This window comes from Mesoplodon densirostris, chromosome 14 (genome assembly GCF_025265405.1).
Source record: "Mesoplodon densirostris isolate mMesDen1 chromosome 14, mMesDen1 primary haplotype, whole genome shotgun sequence".
Taxonomy (NCBI): domain Eukaryota; kingdom Metazoa; phylum Chordata; class Mammalia; order Artiodactyla; family Ziphiidae; genus Mesoplodon; species Mesoplodon densirostris.
The window spans coordinates 37,396,939-37,409,480 of NC_082674.1; the positions used below are offsets into that span (position 1 = coordinate 37,396,939).

A 12,542-nucleotide genomic window follows, 5' to 3' on the forward strand; every position below is an offset into this window, starting at 1 on the left:
AAAAACTCTATCATTACATAGTTGGCTTGGTGTTAATTAGAGAATCTTAATTTTATTACAGAATTCCATATATGGCATTATGGAATGTTTGTCACTGTGGTAGAAAAGCAACACCTAATAATGCAAGGGATATCTTCTGCTATTCCAATTTCAAAGCAGAAAGATCCAGATTTTTTCCACAGGTCCAGAATTTCATGCTGCATCAGCAGAGTTGTATAATAAATGCAAGACTAGGAACAAAAAAGCAGCTCTTCTACAGCCACAGGGGGGAAAAAAAGAACATATAAGACATGATTACAGTACAATGAAGATTTTGAGATGTGACTTGTGGAATCAAGGTAAAAATATGGTAACCATACCTTGAACCCTCAGGATTTATCTTTTGGTGACTGCCAGCTTTGACAGATGTAAGCAAGAGACTGAACTAGTGAAAAATATCTACTCTCCTGTGGTGGGAAACAGCTCTTTTCCATGTTAACCTAATTTAAGTTCTATTAGCGACATTAATACACTCGATAGTCAACCATATGTTCTTCACGTTAGATTTCCAGGATTAAAAATAACATGAATTGTTATAATTCCTTTCTTAAATGTTGCCTTCCGTTCTGACTGATTACCTAAAGCAATGTATGAACTCATAGATTTTCTACACTTGACAACTTTATACACGTGTCCCCTTGCTCTAGCTGAGTTTGAACTGGATAGCAAGTAAAACTCAAGATTCTGTGATCTTCAGCCACAGACTTCTTGTCTCACCTTAACAAAACTTCTGAACAGATGTTAATATCCACTCCCACAAAGCTGACACATTCTTCTACAACACTATCCAGTGTGGCCTTGAGTAGAGTCTGAGACACATCGTGCTGAAAAGACAAAGATCAAATATGAATCAAAAGTAAAGAACATGCAAAAAACCACATTCAAAAAAAGACAGACAAGATGAAAAGGCAGAGGGCTATGTACCAGATGAAGGAACAAGATAAAACCCCAGAAAAACAACTAAATGAAGTGGAGATAGGCAACCTTCCAAAAAAAAGAATTCAGAATAATGACAGTGAAGATGATTCAGACCTTGGAAAAAGAACAGAGGCAAAGATCGAGAAGATGCAAGAAATGTTTAACAAAGACCTAGAAGAATTAAAGAACAAACAAACAGAGATGAACAATGCAATAACTGAAATGAAAACTACAGGAGAAGGAATCAATAGCAGAATAACTGAGGCAGAACGGATAAGTGACCTGGAAGAAAGAATGCAGGAGTTCACTGCTGTGGAAGAGAATAAACAAAAAAGAAGGAAAAGAAATGAAGACAGCCTAAGACACCATTGGGACAACATTAAACGCAACAACATTTGCATTATAGGGGTCCCAGAAGGAGAAGAGAGAGAGAAAGGACCAGAGAAAATATGTGAAGAGATTATAGTTGAAAAGTTTCCTAACGTGGGAAAGGAAAGAGCCACCTAAGTCCAGGAAGCACAGAGAGTCCCATACAGGATAAACCCAAAGAGAAACACACTGAGACACATAGTAATCAAATTGGCAAAAATTAAAGACAAAGAAAAATTATTGAAAGCAGCAAGGGAAAAATGACAAATAACATACAAGGGAACTCCCGTAAGGTTAACAGCTGATTTCTCAGCAAAAATTTTACAAGCCAGAAGGGAGTGGCATGATATACTTAAAGTGATGAAAGGGAAGAACCTACAACCAAGATTACTCTAGCCAGCAAGGATCTCATTCAGATTCGAGGGAGAAACCAAAAGCTTCACAGACAAGCAAAAGCTAAAAGAATTCAGCACCACCAAACCAGCTCTACAACAAATGCTAAAGGAACTTCTCTAAGTGGGAAACACAAGAGAAGAAAAGGACCTATGAAACGAAATCCAAAACAATTAAGAAAATGGTCATAGGAACATACATATTGCTAATCACCTTAAACATGAATGGATTAAATGCTCCAACCAAAAGACACAGGCTTGCTGAATGGATACAAAAACAAGACCCATCTATATGCTGTCTACAAGAGACCCACTTCAGATCTAGGGACACATACAGACTGAAAGTGAGGGGATGGAAAAAGATATTCCATGCAAATGGAAATCAAAAGAAAGCTGGAGTAGCTATACTCATATCAGATAAAATAGACGTTAGAATAAAGAATGTTACAAGAGACAAGGAAGGACACTACATAATGATCAAGGGATCAATCCAAGAAGAAGATATAACAATTGTAAATATTTTTGCACCCAACATAGGAGCACCTCAATACATAAGGCAACTGCTAACAGCTATAAAAGAGGAAATTGACAGTAACACAATAATAGTGGGGGACTTTAGCACCTCGCTTACACCAATGGACAGATCATCAAAATGAAAACAAATAAGGAAACAGAAGCTGTAAATGACACAAAAGACTAGATAGATTTAATTGATATTTATAGGACATTTCATCCAAAAACAGCAGATTACACTCTCTTCTCAAGTGTGCACGGAACATTCTCCAGGATAGATCACATCTTGGGTCACAAATCAAGACTCAGTAAATTTAAGAAAACTGAAATCATATCAAGCATCTTTTCTGACCACAATGCTATGAGATTAGAAATCAATTAAAGGGAACAAAATGTAAAAAACACAAACACATGGAGGCTAAACAATACATTACTAAATAACCAAGAGATCACTGAAGAAATCAAAGAGGAAATCAAAAAATATGTAGAGACAAATGACAATGAAAACATGATGATCCAAAACCTATGGGATGCAGCAAAAGCAGTTCTAAGAGGGAAGTTTATAGCTATACAAGCCTACCTCAAGAAACAAGAAAAATCTCAAATAAACAATCTAAACTTACACCTAAAGGAACTAGAGAAAAAAGAACAAACAAAACCCGAAGTTAGCAGAAGGAAAGAAATCATAAAGATCAGATCAGAAATAAATGAAATAGAAACAAAGAAAACAATAGCAAAGATCAGTAAAACTAAAAGCTGGTTCTTTGAGAAGATAAACAAAATTGATAAACCATTAGCCAGACTCATCAAGGAAAAGAGGGAGAGGACTCAAATCAATAAAATTAGAAATGAAAAAGGAGAAGTTACAACAGACACCGCAGAAATACAAAGCATCCTAAGAGACTACTACAAGCAACTCTATGCCAATAAAATGGACAACCTGGAAGAAATGGACAAATTCTTAGAAAGGTATAACCTTCCAAGACTGAACCAGGAAGAAACAGAAAATATGAACAGACCAATCACAAGTAATGAAATTGAAACTGTGATTAAAACTCTTCCAACAAACAAAAGTCCAGGACCAGATGGCTTCACAGATGAATTCTATCAAACATTTAGAGAACAGCTAACACCCATCCTTCTCAAACTCTTCCAAAAAACTGCAGAGGAAGGAACACTCCCAAACTCATTCTATGAGGCCACCATCACCCTGATACCAAAACCAGACAAAGATACCACAAAAAAAGAAAATTACAGACCAATATCACTGATGAAGAATATAGATGCAAAAATCCTCAACAAAATACTAGCAAACAGAATCCAACAGCACAATAAAAGGATCATACACCATTATCAAGTGGGATTTATCCCAGGAATGCAAGGATTCTTCAATATACGCAAATCAATCAATGTGATACACCATATTAACAAACTGAAGAAGAATAACCATATGATCATCTCAACAGATGCAGAAAAAGCTTTTGACAAAATTCAACACCCATTTGTGATAAAAACTCTCCAGAAAGTGGGCATACAGGGAACCTACCTCAACATAATAAAGGCCATATATGACAAACCCACAGCAAACATCATTCTCAATGGTGAAAAACTGAAAGCATTTCCTCTAAGATCAGGAACAAGACAAGGATGTCCACCCTCACCAATATTATTAAACATAGTTTTGGAAGTCCTAGCCACGGCAATCCAAGAAGAAAAAGAAATAAAAGGAATACAAATCGGAAAAGAAGTAAAACTGTCACTGTTTGTAGATGACATGATACTATACATAGAGAATCCTAAAGATGCCACCAGAAAACTACTAGAGCTAATCAATGAATCTGGCAAAGTTGCAGGACACAAAATTAATGCACAGAAATCTCTTGCATTCCTATACACTAATGATGAAAAATCTGAAAGAGAAATTAAGGAAACACTCCCATTTACCACTGCAACAAAAAGAATAAAATACCTAGGAATAAACCTACCTAGGGAGACAAAAGACCTGTATGTAGAAAACTATAAGACACTGATGAAAGAAATTAAAGATGATACCAATAGATGGACAGATATACCATGTTCTTGGATTGGAAGAATCAATATTGTGAAAATGACTATACGACCCAAAGCAATCTACAGATTCAGTGTAATCCCCATCAAATTACCAATGGCATTTTTTATGGAACTAGAACAAAAAAATCTCACAATTTGTATGGAGACACAAAAGACCCCGAATAGCCAAAGCAGTCTTGAGGGAAAAAAACGGAGCAGGAGGAATCAGACTCCCTGACTTCAGACTATACCTCAAAGCTACAGTAATCAAGACAATATGGTACTGGCACAAAAACAGAAACACAGATCAATGGAACAAGATAGAAAGCCCAGAGATAAACCCACGCACCTATGGTCAACTAATCTATGACAAAGGAGGCAAGGATATACAATGGAGAAAAGACAGTCTCTTCAATAAGTGGTGCTGGGAAAACTGGATAGCTACATGTAAAAGAATGTAATTAGAACACTCCCTAACACCATACACAAAAATAAACTCAAAATGGATTCGAGACCTAAATGTAAGACTGGACACTATAAAACTCTTAGAGGAAAACATAGGAAGAACACCCTTTGACATGAATCACAGCAAGATCTTTTTTGATCCACCTCCTAGAGTAATGGAAATAAAAACAAAAATAAACAAATGGGACCTAATAAAACTTCAAAGCTTTTGCACAGCAAAGGAAATCATACACAAGACGAAAGGACAACCCTCAGAATGGGAGAAGATATTTGCAAACGAATCAACGGACAAAGGATTAATCTCCAAAATATATAAACAGCTCATGCAGCTCAATATTAAAGAAACAAACCCAATCCAAAAATGGGCAGAAGACCTAAATAGACATTTCTCCAAAGAAGATGTACAGATGGCCAAGAAGCACATGAAAAGCTGCTCAACATCATTAATTATTAGAGAAATGCAAATCAAAACTACAATGAGGTATCACCTCACACCAGTTAGAATGGGCATCATCAGAAAATCTACAAACAACAAATGCTGGAGAGGGTGTGGAGAAAAGGGAACCCTCTTGCACTGTTGATGGGAATGTAAATTGATACAGCCACTATGGAGAACAGTATGGAGGTTCCTTAGAAAACTAAAAATAGAATTACCATATGACCCAGCAATCCCACTACTGGGCATATACCTTGAGAAAAACATAATTCAAAAGGAAACATGTACCCCAATGTTCATTGCAGCACTGTTTACAATAGCCAGGTCATGAAAGCAACCTAAATGCCTGCCGACAGACGAATGGATAAAGAAGATGTAGTGCATATATACAATGGAATATTACTCAGCCATAAAAAGAACAAAAGTGGGTCATTTTTTGAGACGTGGATGGATCTAGAGACTGTCAGGTTTGCAGGGCAGAAGTTGAGACACAGATGTAGAGAACAAATGTATGGACACCAAGGGGGAAAAGCGACACAGGGGGTGGTGGTGGTGGTGTGATGAATAGGGAGATTGGGATTAACATGTATACACTGATGTGTATAAAACTGATGACTAATAAGGACCTGCTGTATAAAAAAATAAATAAAATAAAATTCAAAAATTCAAAAAAAAACCCCAAAGTTATGTTACACTGCAAAAAAAAAAAAAAAAAAAAAAGTAAAGAACATGCAGTTCTTGGACTAGTCCCTTTGCCTATACTACTGGTAGCAGGCTGAGACACAGCAAAGTAAATTTCTTCATTTCTTTTAGACACACTGTTAGCCAATGTAATTGAGCTGAACTTAAGGAATCTGTTCTTACTCTCTAAATTACTCATACACTTGACTCAAATATAACAGCACCAGTATTTTTCCCTTTTGTGAAATTCTGTCAGAGCAGGGGTTCTCCAACTTTAGCTTGCCATAAAAATCACCTGCAGGGTTTGTTAAAACACAGGTTGCTGGGCCCCACATCCAGAGTCTTTGATTCAGTAGGTCTGAGGTGGGGCCTGAGAATTTGCATTCTAAGAAGCTCCCCAGTAATGTTGTTGCTGTTGGTTCTGGGAGCACACTTTGAGCCATACTGGTCACTATCATTCATGCACTGCCTTGTAGTCTTATCTTCACCTGCATATGTATTCTGTCCCTTAGTTGTTCTTAAGAGGAGAGAGTGAATTATAATAGGAAGCAGAACACGAATACTCAGTAAATCTGACAGTAAACCAAACTCTCATATTTCATGAAACTGAAGATACTATTGCTTATAAGAAGCACCATTATTTTATATACCACTAAGAAAGAAGATATACTACCAATTAAACCATGACACAATGCTTTCTTGTTACTCAGAATTTTTGTTTTATAAAAATTAAAAGAACTCTTTTAGACTTATTTAGAAAGTTTTAAAACATACATCATGCATAGACAAAAAGGAAAATATAAGCAATTTAATCTGATGAAGGTATTCCTAAAATTTCTTCACATTAAACATTCAACTTTTCTGTATCACTTTTTAAAGTCGGAGTCATAGATGTCCAAATTCTTCCACCCATTTTATCTTTTATGCTACTGAGCACTAGATAATGCAGCATTTCTTAAAAGAGTAATACTCTATAGTTTCTGAGATTTTCTTTCAAGCTGTCAGATGCTCATTCTGTAGTCCTACCTTAATCTCAACATAAAAGATTTTAGACAGCAACAAAACTCCTACTTTTCCTTAAAGGTCCTTAAATGTTTCATTGTTCAATAGTTTATTGACTAGAACAGTGAAGAGTCTGCAGTTCAGCCATGTCTCCAGGATTCACAATCAAATTCACGCAGATGCTACACCATGATTTGCCACAAGGCCAGCAGCAACCAGAGGACATCATTAATTGGAAGATGCATCCTACTATCAGAGTGTTAAAATGTGAGAAAATATGCATCTTAGAATTGCAGTATCTGAATAACTATTTGTTGGTTAATTGAAGCCAGATTACCACAGTGAATGGCTCAAAAGAGTTGATGTTATTCACAATTCTAAAATTAAAGATCGCCCGTTAATGTTCCCAGACATGAAACTGTAGTTCAGCATTCTTCTCCTCTCCATATGTCTTAAGGAATCAAGGATAGGTTTGATAACCTTAAACTCTTAGGAAGACAATATAGTAAATAGACTCTCTAGGTACTGTGATTACACTATTATCATTTAATAACAGCTGAAGTTTTTGATCTGCAAGACTGTTTTTGTTTTTCAGAGATAACCTAGCTGGTAACTACTCAGACCACAGCTTAAAAATATAGACACAATTATAAAAATTTAATAAGCAAATATAATCATGAAAAATATCATAAAGTAAAACCCAAGACCTCACTAAGAATCTGATTATTTAGGAGCCACAGCTTTTAAGAAGCTGGATAGCCTTTTCTGTGTCTAAGCAGATGAGGATCAGCAAAATGAAAAGGGGACTTTACAAAATGAGAGGGTAGAAGATGGGTGACAATATAGAGGCAAGTACAATGAAAGTAACAAGAAAAAATATTTGAGGAAAGAGACATAACTTTAACCAAATAGGAAAAACTAAGAGTAATATTTAGGGGTCGCTAGAATAAATGCAAACAACTCCACATACTTCCAAACACATCAGATGCTTAGGATATCTAAATGAGTAGCAGTCCCTATAGCAGACAATCTTGGTTGCCTATCCTACCTCTAGTCTCCAACCCCCTTTTCCTCCTTCCAAACAGAAGCCTGATTGTGTTTCATGCATCCACTCAACCTCTGTAAGGCCATATGCTTTAGGGAAGCTGGCCCTATTTCCAGCAGATGATAATGACCGGTTAAAACCAATGGTTTTCAAACTGAGGCTTGTGACCAATTAGTGGGTCATAAAGTTAATTTGGTGGCTTGCCATGCAGCATTAAAAAAATCAATAAAGAAATAGAATAGACCACATCAAGCCTGTTGCACATATCCTTAACATGGAGTGAACAGTGCAATAAAAATATGCAGCCAACTGAGACTATCATGTGAGAAGAATATATAAACTGGCCAGGAACATGTGTTTTGTTCACTGATGTCTCATTTGATCTTTTGATAAATGATGGTCCCTTTGACCGCGGATTGATAGAAAGGTTAAAGAGTAACTTTACAGAGTTATAAAGCAAAGTATTTTAAAAATTAAGTCAGAAAGAAAAAAACAAATATCGTATGTATGAACGCATATATGTGGAATCTAGAAAAATGGTACAGATGATCTTATTTGCAAAGCAGAAAGAGAGAAACAGATGTAGAGAACAAATGTATGGATACCAATGGGGAAAGGGGGGTGGGTGGGAGAAACTGGGAGATTAGGATTGACACACACATACTATTGATACTATTTATAAAATAGATAACTAGGGAGGACCTTCAAGATGGTGGAGGAGTAAGACGTGGAGATCACCTTCCTCCCCACATATACATCAAAAATACATCTACATGTGGAACAACTCCTACAGAACACCTACTGAATGCTGGCAGAAGACCTCAGACTTCCCCAAAGGCAAGAAACTCCCCATGTAGCTGGGTAGGGCAAAAGAAAAAAGAAAAAAACAGACAAAAGAACAGGGATGGGACCTTTACCTCTGGGAGGGAGCTATGAAGGAGGAAAAGTTTCCACACACCAGGAAGCCCTCTCACTGGCAGAGACAGGGAGTGGCGGGGGGAAGCTTCGGAGCCACGGAGGAGAGCGCAGCAACAGGGGTGCAGAGGGCAAAGCGGAGAGATTCCCGCACAGAGGATCAGTGCCGACCAGCACTCACCAGCCTGAGAGGCTTGTCTGCTCACCCGCCGGATTGGGTGGGGACTGGGAGCTGAGGCTCCGGCTTTGGAGATCAGACCTCAGGGAGAGGACTGGGGTTGGCTGCGTGAACAGAGCCTGAAGGGAGGGGGAGGCTAGTGCAGCACAGCTAGCTGGGAGGGAGTCCGAGAAAAACTCTGGAACTGCTTAAGAAGCAAGAGAATATTGCTTCAGGGTGTGCGAGGAGAGGAGATTCAGAGCATCGCCTAAACAGCTTCAGAGATGGGCACAAGCTGCGGCTAGCAGCGCGGGCACCAGAGAAGAGCGTGAAACTCTAACGCTGCTGCTACAGCCACCAAGAATCCTGTGTACAAGCACAGGTCACTATCCACACCTCCCCTCGCGGAAGGCTGTTCATCCCGCCACTGCCAGGGTCCTGTGATCGAGGGACAACTTCTCCGGGAGAACACACGGCACACCCCAGGCTGTTGCAATGTCACACTGGCCTCTGCCGCCGCCGGCTCACCCAGCATTCCGTACCCCTCCTTTCCCTGGGCCTGAGGGAGCCAGAGCCCCCAATCAGCCGCTCCTTTAACCCCCTCCTGTCTGGGCAAAGAACGGACGCCAGAGGGCAACCTACATGCAGAGGCGGGGCCGAATCCAAAGCTGAATCCCAGAAGCTGTGCCAACAGAGAAGAGAAAGGGAAATTTCTCCGTATAGCCTCAGGAGCAGTAGATTAAATCTCCACAATCAACCTGATGTACCCTGCATCTGTGGAATACCTGAATAGAAAACGAATCATCCCAAAATTGAGGCAGTGGACTTTGGGAGCAACTACAGACTTGGGATTTGCTGTATGCGACTGACTAGTTTCTAATTTTTATGTTTACCTTAGTTTAGTTTTTGGCGCTTGTTATCATTGGTGGATTTGTTTACTGGTTTGGTTGCTCTCTTCTCCTTTTTTCTTTTTATTTTAATAATATATTAAAAATTCTTTATTTTAATAATTTTAATTAATTAATTTATTTCTTCTTTCTTATTTTCTCCCTTTTATTCTGAGCTGTGTGGCTGACAGGGTCTTGGTGCTCCGGCTGGGTGTCAGGCCTGAGCCTCTGAGGTGCGAGAGCCAAGTTCAGGAAACAGGTCCACCAGAGACCTCCCGGCCCCAGGTAATATCAATTGGCAAGAGGTCTCCCAGAAATCTCCATCTCAACACTAAGAGTCAGGTGCAGTCAATGACCAGAAAGCTCCACTGCTGAGTGCACCATGCCAAACAACTAGCAAACAGGAACATAACCGCATCCATTAGCAGAGAGGCTGCCTAAAATCATAATAAGTTCACAGACACCCCAAAACATACCACTGGACCTGATCCTGCCCACCAGAAAGACAAGATCCAGTCTTGTCCATGAGAACACAGGCACCAGTCCTCTCCACGAGGAAGCCTACACAACCCACTGAACCAACCTTACCAACTGAGGGCAGACACCAAAAACAACAGGAACTACGAACCTGCAGCCTGCAAAAAGGAGACCCTAAACACAGTAAGCTAATCAAAATGAGAAGACAGAGAAATACGCAGCAGATGAAGGAGCAAGGTAAAAACCCACCAGACCAAACAAATGAAGAGGAAATAGGCAGTCTACCTGAAAAAGAATTCAGAGTAGCTATAGTAAAGATGATCCAAAATCTTGGAAACAGAATGGAGAAAATACAAGTAACATTTATCAAGGACCTAGAAGAGCTAAAGGTCAAACAAACAATGATGAATAACACAATAAATGAAATTAAAAATTCTCTAGAAGGAATCAATAGCAGAATAACTGAGGCAGAAGAATGGATAAGTGACCTGGAAGATAAAACAGTGGAAAAAACTACCACAGAGCAGAATAAAGAAAAAAGAATGAAAAGAATTGAGGACAGTATCAGAGACCTCTGGGACAACATTAAACGCACCAACATTCATATTATAGAAGTCCCGGAAGAAGAAGAGAAAAAAAAAGGGAGTGAGAAAATATTTGAAGAGATTATAGTTGAAAACTTCCCTAACATGGGAAAGGAAATAGTAAATCAAGTCCAGGAAGCATAAAGAGTCCCATACAGTGACATACATACACTAATAGGTATAAAATGGATAACTAATAAGAACTTGCTGTATATATAAAAAAAAGCAGCAAGGGAAAAGCAACAAATAACATACAAAGGAATCCCTATAAGGTTAACAGCTGATCTTTCAGCAGAAACTCTACAAGCCAGAAAGGAGTGGCAGAACATATTTAAATTGATGAAAGGGAAAAACCTACAACCAAGATTACTCTACCCAGCAAGGATCTCATTCAGATTCAAAAGAGAAATTGAAACCTTTACAGACAAGCAAAAGCTGAGAGAATTCAGCACCACCAAAGCAGCTTTAAAACAAATTCTAAAGGAACTTCTCTAGGCCGGAAATACAAGAAAAGGAAAAGACCTACAAAAACAAACACAAAACAATTAAGAAAATGGTAATAGGAACATACATATCAATAATTACCTTCAATGTAAATGGATTAAATGCTCCAACCAAAAGACACAGACTGGCTGAATGGATACAATAACAAGACCCGTATATATGCTGTCTACAAGAGACCCACTTCAGACCTAGGGGCACATACAGAGTGAAAGTGAGGGGATGGAGAAAGATATTCCATGCAAATGGAAATGAAAAGAAAGCTGGAATAGCAATTCTCCCATCAGACATAATTGCTTTAAAATAAAGACTGTTACAAGAGACAAAGAAGGACACTACATAATGATCAAGGGATCAATCCAAGAAGAAGATATAACAATTGTAAATATTTATGCACCAAACATAGGAGCACCTCAGTACATAAGGCAAATGCTTACAGCCATAAAAGGGGAAATTGACAGTAACACAATCATAGTAGGGGACATCAACACACCAGTTTCACCAATGGACAGATCACCCAAAATGAAAATAAATAAGGAAATACAAGCTTTAAATGATACATTAAACAAGATGGACTTAATTGATATTTATAGGACATTCCATCCAAAAACAACAAAATACGCTTTCTTCTCAAGTGCTCATGGAACATTCTCCAGGATAGATCATATCTTGGGTCACAAATCAGGCCTTGGTAAATTTAAGGAAGTTGAAATCATATCAAGTATCTTTTCCAACCACAACGCTATGAGACTAGATATCAATTACAGGAAAAAAACTGTAAAAAATACAAACATATGGAAGCTAAACCATATGCTACTAAATAACCAAGAAATCAATGAAGAAATCAAAGTGGAAATCAAAAAATACCTAGAAGCAAATGACAATAAAAACACGATGACCCAAAACCTATGGGATGCAGCAAAAGCAGTTCTAAGAGGGAAGTTTATAGCAATACAATCCTACCTCAAGTAACAAGAAAAACCTCAAATAAACAACCTAACCATACACCTAAAGCAATTAGAGAAAGAAGAACAAAAAAACCCCAAAGTTAGCAGAAGGAAAGAAATCATAAAGATCAGATCAGAAATAAATGAAGAAGAAATGAAGGAAAC

General features: G+C 38.2%; 1 protein-coding gene across 4 annotated transcripts in view; it reads right to left on the bottom strand.

The window, feature by feature from the left end:
* Positions 1-12,542, bottom strand: part of SRBD1 (S1 RNA binding domain 1) — a 226,706-nt gene that overhangs the window by 35,271 nt on the left and 178,893 nt on the right. For all 4 annotated transcript variants that reach the window (XM_060117692.1, XM_060117691.1, XM_060117694.1 and 1 more), the window contains exon 17: positions 757-863. In XM_060117692.1, coding sequence (XP_059973675.1) covers positions 757-863 — 107 coding nt within the window. The remainder of the gene's footprint in view (positions 1-756; positions 864-12,542) is intronic.